Genomic DNA, 12,230 nt, shown 5'->3' with positions numbered 1-12,230 from the left:
ACTTTTGAGTTCCCCAAGTCGACTTGATGGCGACAAAATGAGCACTCTTAGTAAGCCTATCAATAACCACCCAAATAGCGTCTTTCTGCCCTTGAGTCTTAGGCAGTCCAGTAACGAAGTCCATAGCAATGTCTTCCCACTTCCATACTGGTACCGGAAGAGGTTGCATCTCTCCACCTGGCCTACGGTGTTCAATCTTTACCCTTTGGCAAGTCAAACACCTTGACACGAACTCTGCAACATCCCATTTCATGTTCGGCCACCAGAAGTTCCTCTTCAAGTCTTTGTACATCTTACTTGATCCTGGATGTACCGAATATGCTGAAGAATGAGCTTCCTTCATGATCAGTTGACGCACTTCTGCTACGTCAGGCACACAAATACGGTTCTGAAACCAAAGTGATCCATCATCCTGTATCACGAAACCAGGTGCTTTCCCATCATGGACATCACTGCAAAGTTTGACCAAGACTAGATCATCCACTTGTTTCTCTCTAATCTGCTCTAGCAAGGTTGACTGCACTTCCAGCATGTTCAAGTGCCCTTGATGACGATCGAACCACACTTCAGTCTCACTTCTCAATAGTTCACGTTGCAATTCCGGCTGAGCAGTGAGCAAAGCTATAGCCGTTTCATGGTTTGGCTTCCTACTCAAAGCATCGGCTACAACGTTGGCCTTTCCTGGATGGTAGAGTAACTCGATATCATAATCCTTGATCAACTCCAACCATCGACGTTGTCTCATATTCAACTCCTTCTGAGTGAACACATATTTCAAGCTCTTATGGTCAGTGAATATCTGGCAACGCACACCATAGAGATAGTGTCTCCAGATCTTAAGAGCGAACACCACAGCTGCTAACTCGAGGTCATGGGTAGGGTAGTTTGCTTCATATGGCTTTAGCTGTCGAGAAGCATATGCTATGGCTTTCCCATTCTGCATGAGTACGCATCCCAAACCTTGTTTCGAAGCATCACTGTAAACCACATAACCATCTGTGCCCTCTGGCAGAGCTAACACTGGTGCAGATGTCAAACACTTCTTCAGCTTCTGAAAACTGGTCTCACAAGCTTCACTCCAGATAAATTTCTTGTGAACCTTGCGCAATAGAGCGGTCATAGGTAAGTCGATCTTTGAAAATCCCTCGACAAACCGTCTGTAGTAGCCCGCAAGTCCCAAGAAACTACGAACTTCTTTCACATTTTGAGGCTGTTTCCAGTTAGCAACCGCTTCGATCTTCTGAGGATCAACCATCACACCATTCTCGTTAATCACGTGACCCAAGAAGGCAACTTCCTTCAACCAGAAATCACATTTGGACAACTTGGCGTACAACTGGTTTTCCAGAAGAACTGATAAGACAATGCGAAGGTGCTCTTCATGAGTATGCCTGTCTGGAGAGTAGACCAGGATGTCGTCAATGAACACCACAACAAACTTGTCAAGATACTGCTGGAAACATCTATGCATCAGGTCCATGAACACAGCAGGGGCATTAGTTAGTCCGAATGGCATAACTACAAACTCGTAGTGGCCATAACGTGTCCGGAATGCAGTTCTCGGAATATCCTCCTCTCGAATCCTGAGCTGGTGGTAACCTGATCTCAGATCGATTTTGGAGAAGACTTTAGCACCCTGTAACTGGTCTAGGAGATCATCAATTCTAGGCAAAGGATACTTGTTCTTGATGGTGACTTTGTTTAGCTCGCGATAATCAATGCAAAGCCTAAACGATCCATCCTTCTTCTTGACAAACAAGACGAGAGCACCCCAAGGCGATGCACTTGGTCGAATATAGCCTTTCTCAAGCAACTCTTCAAGCTGCTTCTTCAGCTCTTGCATCTCCATTGGAGCCATACGGTAGGGTGCCTTAGAGATTGGCGCCGTCCCGGGTTCCAACTCAATAGTAAACTCCACGTCACGATTCGGGGGTAGACCTGGGATTTCTTCCGGAAAGACATCCGCAAATTCTCGCACAATAGGAATGTCGTAACCAAAACTTCACCTTTCTTGGGCGCATCTAAATAGCACAAATACCCGACACAACCTTGTCGCAGTAGCTTAAACGCTGCCATAGCATTAATTAAGTTCCCGTTATCGGAGTCATTCCCACCTTTGAACTTACACACATGATGGCCCCCAGATGAAACTGTCACTGTCCTCGTACAAAAGTCAATCACCGCCGCATGACGTGTCAGCCAATCCATCCCAAGAATAATGTCGTATGGAGCCATGGCAATGCAGATTAAATCGGCTTCGAATTCCCGAACTTGGAGTGTCACTGGGAATCTCGACAACTGTCTAGTTCCTATTAACTGTTCTCCATTGGGAAGATTTACTACGAATGGTTCGCATGTATTATTGCATTTTAGTCCTAACTTACTAACACATCGTTCAGAAATAAAGGAATGTGTAGCACCAGAATCAAATAATATGCAAACTGACGTAGAATGAAGGTATAGAGTACCTTGAGTCACTGGGGCATTCGGACCATCAGCCTCACGCATCTCATATAACCGCTGACCTTGACTGCTTGAAGCAAGTGGAACCTTACCCTTGTCTTGGGCATTCGGTTGCACAACAGTAGTAGAAGTTCTAGCGGGTTTTTGCTGATGTCGGTCGTTATAGCTCACTGATCCCTGTCGAGACTCAACCCCAGACTGTCTCTCCTTAGGGCAGTATGACTTCACATGCCCTTCCTTTCCACAAGAAAAGCAGGTCTTTCTTGGCTTTGGACACACGTTACTCTTGTGTCCAGGAACTCCACAGTTGTAACATTGAACTGAGCCCTTACTTCGATCAGAATGTCGAGTCGATACTGACTGAGTTGTCTCGGTCTTTGCTCGGCCTGATTTTGAGAAATTGGAGGGAGGTGCCGGACGCTTGAGTCCACTATGTTGATGGTTACCAGTACCACGACGTTGCTGGTCGAGCTCTGCCTTTTCTTCTTCCAAGGACGACTCCATACGAAGAGTCTCATCAATGAACTCCTCAAGAGTGGAACAGCCATGACGTAACATCATCGACTTCAGTCTCGGATTCAACCAATTCATGAAGTACCGGATTTTCGTTTCCTCAGTGTTGGTGATGTCGGAATAGTGCAACAAATGATTGAACTTTGCCGCTAGCTCGGTCACATTCAGCCCTTGGTTCTTTGGGTAGAGGAACTCTTTGCGCTTCTCCTCCCTTAGTGCTTTGGAGAAGAAACGGTCCATCATCTTAGTCTTGAACATCTCCCAGTTCAATCCAGGGCGATCAGCTAACCCTGTAGACTCCCACCATTCACTCGCCACATCTTTCAAAGATAGCGAGGCTATTTGCACCTTCTCAGCTTCTGTGCACACAATGTTTTTGAACAGACGTTCCATGTGCCCGAACCAGTAAGAGACTCTCACACCATCCCCGGTTCCATCATAAGAGTCAGGCTTCAAAGCGCTAATAGCTCTCATTGCTCGGTTATAGCTCCTGCCTGACTTCTTACCATGAGCGCGAGATGCAGACTCCTTGGTTTCCGCATCAATTGACGGAGTAGGGACCGCTGGAATTGGTGGCACCCCGTGAGTGGTTAGTCCAGCAACTGTCTGAACCACTATCTGCTTGATGGCCTCAAGGGTGGCAGCATTGAGGACAACTGGAGCAGTTGGGTTAGTGGGTGGGGTAGCATGACCTGCCGGCAGATTGGCACGATCTTGATCCTGATTCTCCTTACGGTTTCGGGAACTGGACCCCGATTCTTGCACTTCGGCACTAGCAGCCGGAATCCGCGAGGTATTGCTTACCCCCGCACGTCGTGAGGCGTTCTTCTTATTAGCCATCTGGTTAAGATAATAAATGTTAGATTCGAAAATTATCCCAACATTTATTATGACTCGTGAATCTATAAGATTCAAATCATGATAGAGAATGAATAAAGACGGGAAATATAGAATGGAAGGATCTGATCTTCCTACACTTCAAGTGGAATAGAACCATCATCACACGGGCGGGCAGAAGTTTTCAAGACATTTTAAGGGGATTTGGTAGGATAAAAATCCTTAAGTTTAAATAATTATTTATTGAAAATAACGTTTTACAAAAACATCATGACGTATTAAAAATATTTTGGAAGAATATTTAAAACACGTTTTAAAAACTTTAGCTCTGATACCATAATTGTAACACCCCCAAATTACCTTGGGAATATTACCGCCAGTAACCCCGAATCATCGACCCGAAGTTACTAAGGCTTAGAACATTAAATGTAAAAACAAATACTCAATGTATTAATAATAAATAATTGTCTTACAATGCAAAACCAAATCCCAAAAATAATAATATAGCGGAAGACTTAATCATAAACAGATCGTAACCTTGTTGAAACTGAAACAAACAAAACAAATAATCTTCAACTGCCCTACGCCCGAAATCTTCAATCCTTGAAGCTACCACCTGATGTGCCGTAAAGAGACGGATGACACCAGCCAACCATAAGGAAAAAAATAGTGGTTGGTTAGTCGAGAGACTATGCAGTGGGATTTATGTGATGCTCTATGTAGTCGTATCTAGTTAAACCTAACGGTTTCTCGAATAAAAAGCCGATAACCGAGGCAACTCCGACACTTCCACGGAATAAGGAAGAGATATAATAATATATATATATATGTATATATAACAAGAGAAGACTCCAAAAAGTTGAGTCTTATGGGAAGATATTAATATAATATTAATATAATAACTGTGTGGGAACATTTTATATAATTCAAGCAATAGGTTTTGAAATCACCCCCCATGAATAATTGGGTCAACGACCAACCTCACCGCATACGTGTTGTGCAAATTCAGATCGGAAAGATGACTTACTTACCCGAGAGGCCAGACAATTTTCCAAGTTGTACTAATTGTCCGGAACACATTAATTATGCACAAAAGTGCTTATCTTTCGTACTTCCAAAACGATTCACGTTGAAGTTTTTAATGATGTCTCGCAATGAGAACAAGGGAATAATCCCGATAATCGGCACCAGCTGTGTGCACCACCCTCATATAAGGATAAGGGTATGATCATGACCAAAAATGCTATTAGGGCAAAATCCTCCTAATACCAGTTATAAAGAAACCACTAGACCTCGCGAGGTACATAGTGTTCCTACGAATACTCGTTCTAACTATATAGTATATATATCCACAACAATCCACAACAAGTCCATCTATCACCCTAAGGTAATAATATAAATATCATCATATATATAGTATATCCACTATATGCATACAACCTAAATAACATTTATTTTAGGTTATTAAAGTTCCCAACACACAAGAGAATAATATTTTATCCCAACTTAATATAACAACCGATTCATTGTTAATTAAGACAAATATGGAATAAAAGCAAATAGATAAGCAAGAGCGAACCGCCACTTGCCTTAATTACGGGAATTGATCGGGATCTCAGATGGAGTTTGGAGCCTTGTCAACGAACTCGATCTTCAAGAATTCCGATCCAACGCGGTACCCAAACACACGCATAAGATTATAATTAGACTCTGTTTGATATAATTATCTCATTAAATTATATCAATCTTAAGTAGGAGTCAATTACAAAATAAACTAACCTTATTGAATATTATTATACTCAATATATATTTATAAATAAATATATGATTAGTTTACAAATTAGGAGAATGTAATAGTATGTATGAATTTGTCTTCACCTTCGTGTATACACATGTGATATATGGTTAATCACATCATAAGTATAAATTAGATGAACCAAATATACAAATCATAAGTGATATATGGATTGTCTTCAGTCTCCACCTTCGTTCTCTTTATACAGAGGAAGTGAACAACTGCAATTCAATGAAACAGGGCAACCCAGCAACTCACCGGAGGATGACGAACGACGGCGGTGACTGCGGGTGGCACAACAGCGGCACGGCGGCGATGGATAGGGCTGGGAACGGAACCGGAAAAGTTAGCACACCAGAGCTATATATACAAACTAAAAACATTGAAAGCTCGGAGCTTTACCGACGGTCGACGACGACGGGGGGCGGAGCCACGGTGAAGACGACCACTGAACCGACTTCGACGATGCCGTCGACGACTATGATAGCGGACGAACCGGTGGCGCGGAGCAGCTTTCGTCGGCGCCGAAACAGGGGAGCGTTGTCGACTTTACCGAGAAGGGAGGCACTCTCTCCGGAGGAGGGAGGAGGTGCTGCGGTGGTTGGCAAGCGACGACCGAAACAGAGGAGGAAGACGGCTGGGGGAGTAAACAAACCTCTGTTTCGTTTATTTGTGCGGCCGTTTAAAGAGATATAAAAATATGTGGAACGGAGGTGGGTTTATATAGGGGTAGAATAGATACCTCCAAACCCTAATTTTAATTAAGGAAATCACTAATAAACAAAATTTAATCTAATTAAATTTATGGAACCACTTTATGGTTGATACACCACAGATCACAGATACTACTCGTCGAGCATCTCCATGAGGTGCTCGTCGAGTATCTGTTGACGGCCAAAGAGACACATAGATCAGATAGTCTTTGGGAGACTATCTGCTCGTCGAGTATCTCTCCAAGATGCTCGTCGAGAACCAATCCAATATGCTCGTCGAGAACCTATCCAACACGCTCGTCGAGAACCTATCCAACGTGCTCGTCGAGAACCTATCCAACGTGCTCGTCGAGAACCTAACGACAGTTACAGAGATACGTATAACAGATAGTCTCTGGGAGACTATCTGCTCAATTCATCCAAAAGATAACATTCATAAAATCAACTGAATATCAAAGTACCAAAATAACCTTCAGAAATAGAGGGTTATTACACAACCGCCTTAGTGGATGGCAAGGGAAACATCTCAGCTTAGCCGGGAGAGTCACCTTTGCCAAATCGATTCTTAACTCCTTACCCGTCTTCACTATGGCTTCTCTTTCCCTCCCGGACAAGGTGTACAAGCGTATAGACCAGGTTACTGGTTCTTTCATTTGGAATAGTTGGGACAATACGAGGAAGATCCACTTGGTTAGTTGGGAGGTTGTGACCAAGTGTAAGGAAGAAGGCGGTCTTGGTATCAAACATATGAGAGAATTTAACACGGCTCTCAATGGGAAGCTCACTTGGCGCTTTCTCCATAGCCATGGTGAGTTGTTGGCGGATGTTCTTCGGGCCAAGTACATTCGGCCAAACCTTGTTGAGCGTTATGAGGTTTCCCACTTGTGGAGATCTATCCCTAATGTCTTTGATAAGATCGTCGTTAAGGGATATCGTTGGCAAACTAGGAACGGTTCCATGGCCCGGTTTTGGAAAGACAATTGGGTTTTCGATTTTCCCCTTCTTGATATCGCCACGAGCCCTATTCCGGATGACGAGCTAGAACTTATGGTCTCTAGCTTTTGGAGTACCGCTGGGGGAAGGCGGTGGTCGGAGTTTGCTTCTAGACTCCCGTTCAGTGTCCAGATGGCGGTGGCTTCCATTCCGGCCCTCGAAGCTCAACAAGACGGTGACACCTTGATGTGGGCGGCGACTTCGGATGGAGGATTTTTGGTGGCTAGTGCTTACCGCTCCCTCACGCAGTCGGGTGGTGACCATAACGTCGACCGACATTTCAACTCCACCATCTGGAAGATCAAGTGTCAAGAGAGCGCCCAATTCTTCATCTGGCTTGTCTTCCGCGGGGCGATTCTCTGCAATGCAGAAAGGTTTAGGCAACACATGGCCAGCTCCGGAGACTGTGCGGAATGCCCCGGTTCCACGGAATCTCTCATCCATCTCCTTCGGAATTGCCCGAAGGGCATCAAAGTTTGGAATGCTCTCCATCCTCCTATGCTCAGGTATGATTTTTTTTCCTCTAACTTTCTCCAATGGATTAGACTTAATTTGATGCAGGACTCGGATGAGATGAGGGCTTGGTCAGGTATCTTCGCTACCACTCTTTGGTGCATTTGGAAGTGGAGAAACGAGCGAACTTTCCAGGGTGAGGAGTTCATCGGCGACAAGGCCTCCGTTATGTTAGCCACCAACCGCGATTACTGCAAGGTGATAGATGGAGTGTTTTCGAGCAGCCGTACGAAGCAAGAAATCATGATCTCTTGGGAGAAGTCGGACATTGGTTGGGTCAAGCTTAACACTGATGGCGCGGTTCTCAACGGGCGGGCCGTTGCGGGAGGCGTGTTACGGGATTGCAATGGTGACTGGATTGGCGGTTTCCTCCACAATATTGGGGCTTGCTTGGTTCCTGCTGCGGAGCTTTGGGGGGTTATCTCTGGTCTTAGGTTAGCTTGATCTTTGGGGATCGAGAGGGTTTATGTAGAAACACACTCGGCCTTGATTGTTCTGTTTCTAGGTAAACCTGTAGATCGAAGTCATAACCCATTTTCAGTCTCGTGTAGTTGGCACAAGACTTATTGAGTAGGAACTAGCATTGTCAGGTCCGTCATGTGTACAGGGAAGCTAACCGGATTGCGGACTCGTTAGCCTCCCTTGCATGGATTAGTTTAGGTGTCTCTTTTTTGGACTCTCCCCCTCCGGGAACTTTGGATGTTTTGTACGAGGATTCAAGGACGGGCTACACCCCTTTTTATTTTATTATAATCCTTTTTTTTTTTTTATTTAACACGTAAGGAGACGCCGATTCTCTTTAATAAAAAAAATACTAAATTGCATTATAACATATTCCTTCTTAGTATGCGCTAAACGCGAATAATATTACTAATTTTTTAAGCATAGTTGGTATGAATCACCCACGCGTTATATAACAACATAACATATTAAGTTACTAACTTTATAACCTTTTGTAACACGGCGAATAACTTCTACTTAGTTTGCATGTTATAATATAACGTACCATGAAAATCACGATGTGAAATTTTGCATTATCATGGAGTATTATATACAACCGGAAAGGACTATTTTACCAATTTGCCTAACAATTGATCCACGGAAAACATATGTAGAGGGGCATACTGGTCTTTTCAACATAGCTTTACGAAGACAATTACGCGTGGGACCCAGGTCTACTCGGCGGTGTAGACGTGGGACACGTGTCGCCACATCGGCGCAAGATGAAGTTGACAGCTCACCTTCTCCCAACGGACTCTCCACATTATAAAAACTCCCGTCTCCTTCAATTCATATGCTCTCATCTTCTTCTCGATTTCTGCTGTATTCAAAAAAATCTCAATTCAAACTTTCAACGATCATGGATTCCTGCGCTAAGCTCGCTCGTGACTCGTCCTCCCCCTTCGACACCATCCTCTTCGGTAATCAATCATTTCATTTAATTTCTCTGATCATTTTTGAATTAACGCAATCCGATCGAGCTTCTGATAATCTTGTTTCGATTCTCCAGATTTGGATGATACTCTGTACCCCTGCGAGTCCGGGATCTTAAACTGCGTACAGAGAAACATCGAAGGTAGCTAAAATCGCGGGGAATTCACTCAATTTGCTCTTGAAACGTGTGATTGAAGCCGAATTTGATCCTTTCCTCAATCTGATTGCAGGTTTTCTGGTGGAAAAATGTGGATTTCCGGAGAAAGATGCTTCGTCTCTCCGCGTTGAACTCTTCAAGAAATACGGCAGTACTCTTGCTGGCCTTCGAGTAAATTCTAGCTCCTTCTTGATCGATCTGCTGAAACTTCGATTTGAATTGGTTTTAATTTCTTTGTGTGCTATTCTACAGGCTTTGGGATATGATATTTCTGCGGATGACTATCACAGGTCAGCAAAATCTCTAAAAAAAATCAAAAATATTACGCATTATTATTATTATTATTATGTTTTAAAACTTTTTTTGTATACATTCAGTTACGTGCACGGAAGATTACCTTATGATCGGATCAAGCCAGATTCACAACTCAGAAACATGTTGCTCGCTATAAGGCAGAGGAAAATTGTATGTACTAAAACTTTTACAGTGTGAAATACGAAGTTTGAATGAGCATAACCGATACTAATTTGGGCGTTGTTTGGTGCAGATTTTTACTAACTCGGACCAAATTCATGCAACAAAGGCTCTAGCTAGACTCGGATTAGAGAATTGCTTTGATCAGATTATATGTTTTGAGACAATTAATCCGAATCTCCCTAACGCAACTCGACTAGATGAGTTTCCCGTTGTGTTGAAGCCGTCGCCTGAGGCTTTCAATATCGCAATTGAAGTCGCGAATGTAAACCCCCATCGAACGGTAATTAAGCCCTTCTAATTACCAATAAATACATTCACGATCAACAATATGTGACGAAGCATTAAATTTGATCTGTTTTTGTGTGCAATTTTCAGCTTTTCTTAGATGATAGTTTGAGAAACATTGCTGCTGGCAAGGAGTTCGGACTCCATACAGCTCTGGTATGTAATATTATCTCTCTAATAATAATTCTCATCTAGAGATTTTAACTAAATTATCCATACTTAATTATCATAAAAATGACGCTAAAATTATCCATACTTAATTCTCTTTAGTCTTGTCATTTATCATCCATCATGATGTGTCGACATATGTATTAACATAATTGGAGTGCACGTTTGTCTTTATCCTCCACACATTTGCCTAATCGTTTAGAGTTGTTAATGAATTAATTAACAGATAAAACAAATGGTCGTCTGTGCAGGTAGGAAAGAGTGTGAAGAGCATAGAAGCTGATTACTTGGTTGAATCTATCAACAATTTGCCCCAAATTATTCCAGAAATATGGACTTCGAAACCAAACAAATCGATGATGCGAACCGGGAGTGACCTGGAAACCGCTCTAACGCCCACGTCAGTTGGGGCTTAATCTACCCAATTAACGATCTTAATTGTAAATTAAGAAGTAATTAAGCTAATGCCTGCCATGCTTATAGGCTCTGTTAATGGTGTGTACTATGATATGAATGTCTGACGTGTATGTAACTTGCATTTGTGATGATCTGATTAGAGGAGGTATATAAATAAATATGAAGAATATCCTCCAGTGCTATAATATGGAGCTTTGTTTTGAGTCTTTATACATGGCTTTGTTGGGATGGTATCTCATATTGAAATCGAGAAATAAAGTATTTATTGTTGGACCTCTTTTATCTTTAAGTCCATATTAGGGGTAAAAGGCGCGGCCCATCAGGAAAAAGGTTCAAGGCCCACTCCAAGTTCCGCCCTATAAATAGAGAAGAGGAAAGTACAAGCGGGGTGATCACTGTTCATTCTAGTTACTTTTTGCAATATCGAGAGCTCTCATTTCTCGCTACGCGTATACCAAATTCCGTCCAAATCTCAATCTTCTCTTCGCGAACACTTACATTTTTCTCTCTCTTTTTACTTAAGCCTCACGCATATAATTCATACTACTTTGTCTAGAAACTTTACACGAATGAATATTGACTTGATCGTCGGAGAGTCAAATCCAGAGACCCCCCTCCTCTGGGTTTGATAAGCAGGTACCCGAAGCTCTTATCTCAAGATACGCGGAGGAGTCAGCAAGCAAGAAGTACCATTTTCTACACGAAGAGCAGTCAACATCCCCAATCAGAGTACAAAAGCCTACGCGTAGAGTGTTGACTACGCGTTAAATCCCGGGCTCCAACACTGGCGCCGTCTGTGGCTTCTTACTCACGAAGCTAAGATAATACTTCAGAGATGGTATGTCTAGAAGGCCTCCCAAGTGAAGACACCCGCGAATACACTCGCGAGGACACTCGCAGAGATGCTCGCGAGGAGCGTTCGCGGTCACCAACCAACCCGCGTAGCAACCACACGTGGATCTCTCCAGAAGAGCTCGAAGATTTCCACATTTGGAGAGAGTACATGGCGAATAGCGCACGGTCCGCGGATAGATCCCACCACGGTAGGGGCACGGACGACCGTACCCCTTCCGACTACTTCTCGCGCGAAACCTACCCTGACACATACAGCTACCGAGGGCAGACCCCATATGGACCGCCGCGCAGACACGATCGCGAACAACCGCACTTCCAAACGCCAGCTCCACCGCCTCGCGAGCAGCCATATCCAGAACACTACCCAAGATCCCCCATGTACGCTAACGCTCCACCAACCTTCCCCTACGACCCATATTTCCCCACATACGCCCCGAGGCAGCCTCGCGAACCCACTACAATCTTCGCTGACCACATTACACACGCCGCGGTGCGCGGAGATTTCAAATACCCGTCAGTGAAAGAATATACAGGAAGTGAAGACCCTGTAGAGCATGCTAGCCGGTATCGCTATGCCATGCTCGCGAGCAACGCCGACGACGCGGCGATG

General features: G+C 43.7%; 1 protein-coding gene across 1 annotated transcript; it reads left to right on the top strand.

Annotated features, from left to right (window-relative positions):
* Window positions 1-9,187: 9,187 nt before the first annotated feature.
* Window positions 9,188-10,764, top strand: LOC141248964 (uncharacterized). The gene is made up of 8 exons (XM_073669510.1): window positions 9,188-9,248; window positions 9,338-9,403; window positions 9,492-9,589; window positions 9,671-9,708; window positions 9,796-9,883; window positions 9,966-10,175; window positions 10,271-10,336; window positions 10,600-10,764. Exons 1-8 carry the CDS (start codon window positions 9,188-9,190, stop codon window positions 10,762-10,764), a joined length of 792 nt encoding a protein of 263 aa, XP_073525611.1.
* Window positions 10,765-12,230: the final 1,466 nt, after the last annotated feature.

This window comes from Phyllobates terribilis, unplaced genomic scaffold, assembly GCF_046119375.1.
Source record: "Phyllobates terribilis strain yellow unplaced genomic scaffold, ASM4611937v1 Scaffold_4192__1_contigs__length_63875, whole genome shotgun sequence".
NCBI classification, from domain to species: domain Eukaryota; kingdom Metazoa; phylum Chordata; class Amphibia; order Anura; family Dendrobatidae; genus Phyllobates; species Phyllobates terribilis.
The sequence above is the reverse complement of the archived record's forward strand: the minus strand, read 5'-3'. Positions and strand labels throughout refer to the sequence as shown.

What these genes read in the sequence shown, in the direction of transcription:
- LOC141248964 (XM_073669510.1), top strand. Translation starts at nt 9,188, where the DNA reads ATGGATTCCTGCGCTAAGCTCGCTCGTGACTCGTCCTCCCCCTTCGAC. An exon ending in TCTGCGGATGACTATCACAG is followed by an intron (nt 9,709 to 9,795) that starts GTCAGCAAAATC and finishes GTATACATTCAG; the next exon opens with TTACGTGCACGGAAGATTAC. An exon ending in ATGTAAACCCCCATCGAACG is followed by an intron (nt 10,176 to 10,270) that starts GTAATTAAGCCC and finishes TGCAATTTTCAG; the next exon opens with CTTTTCTTAGATGATAGTTT.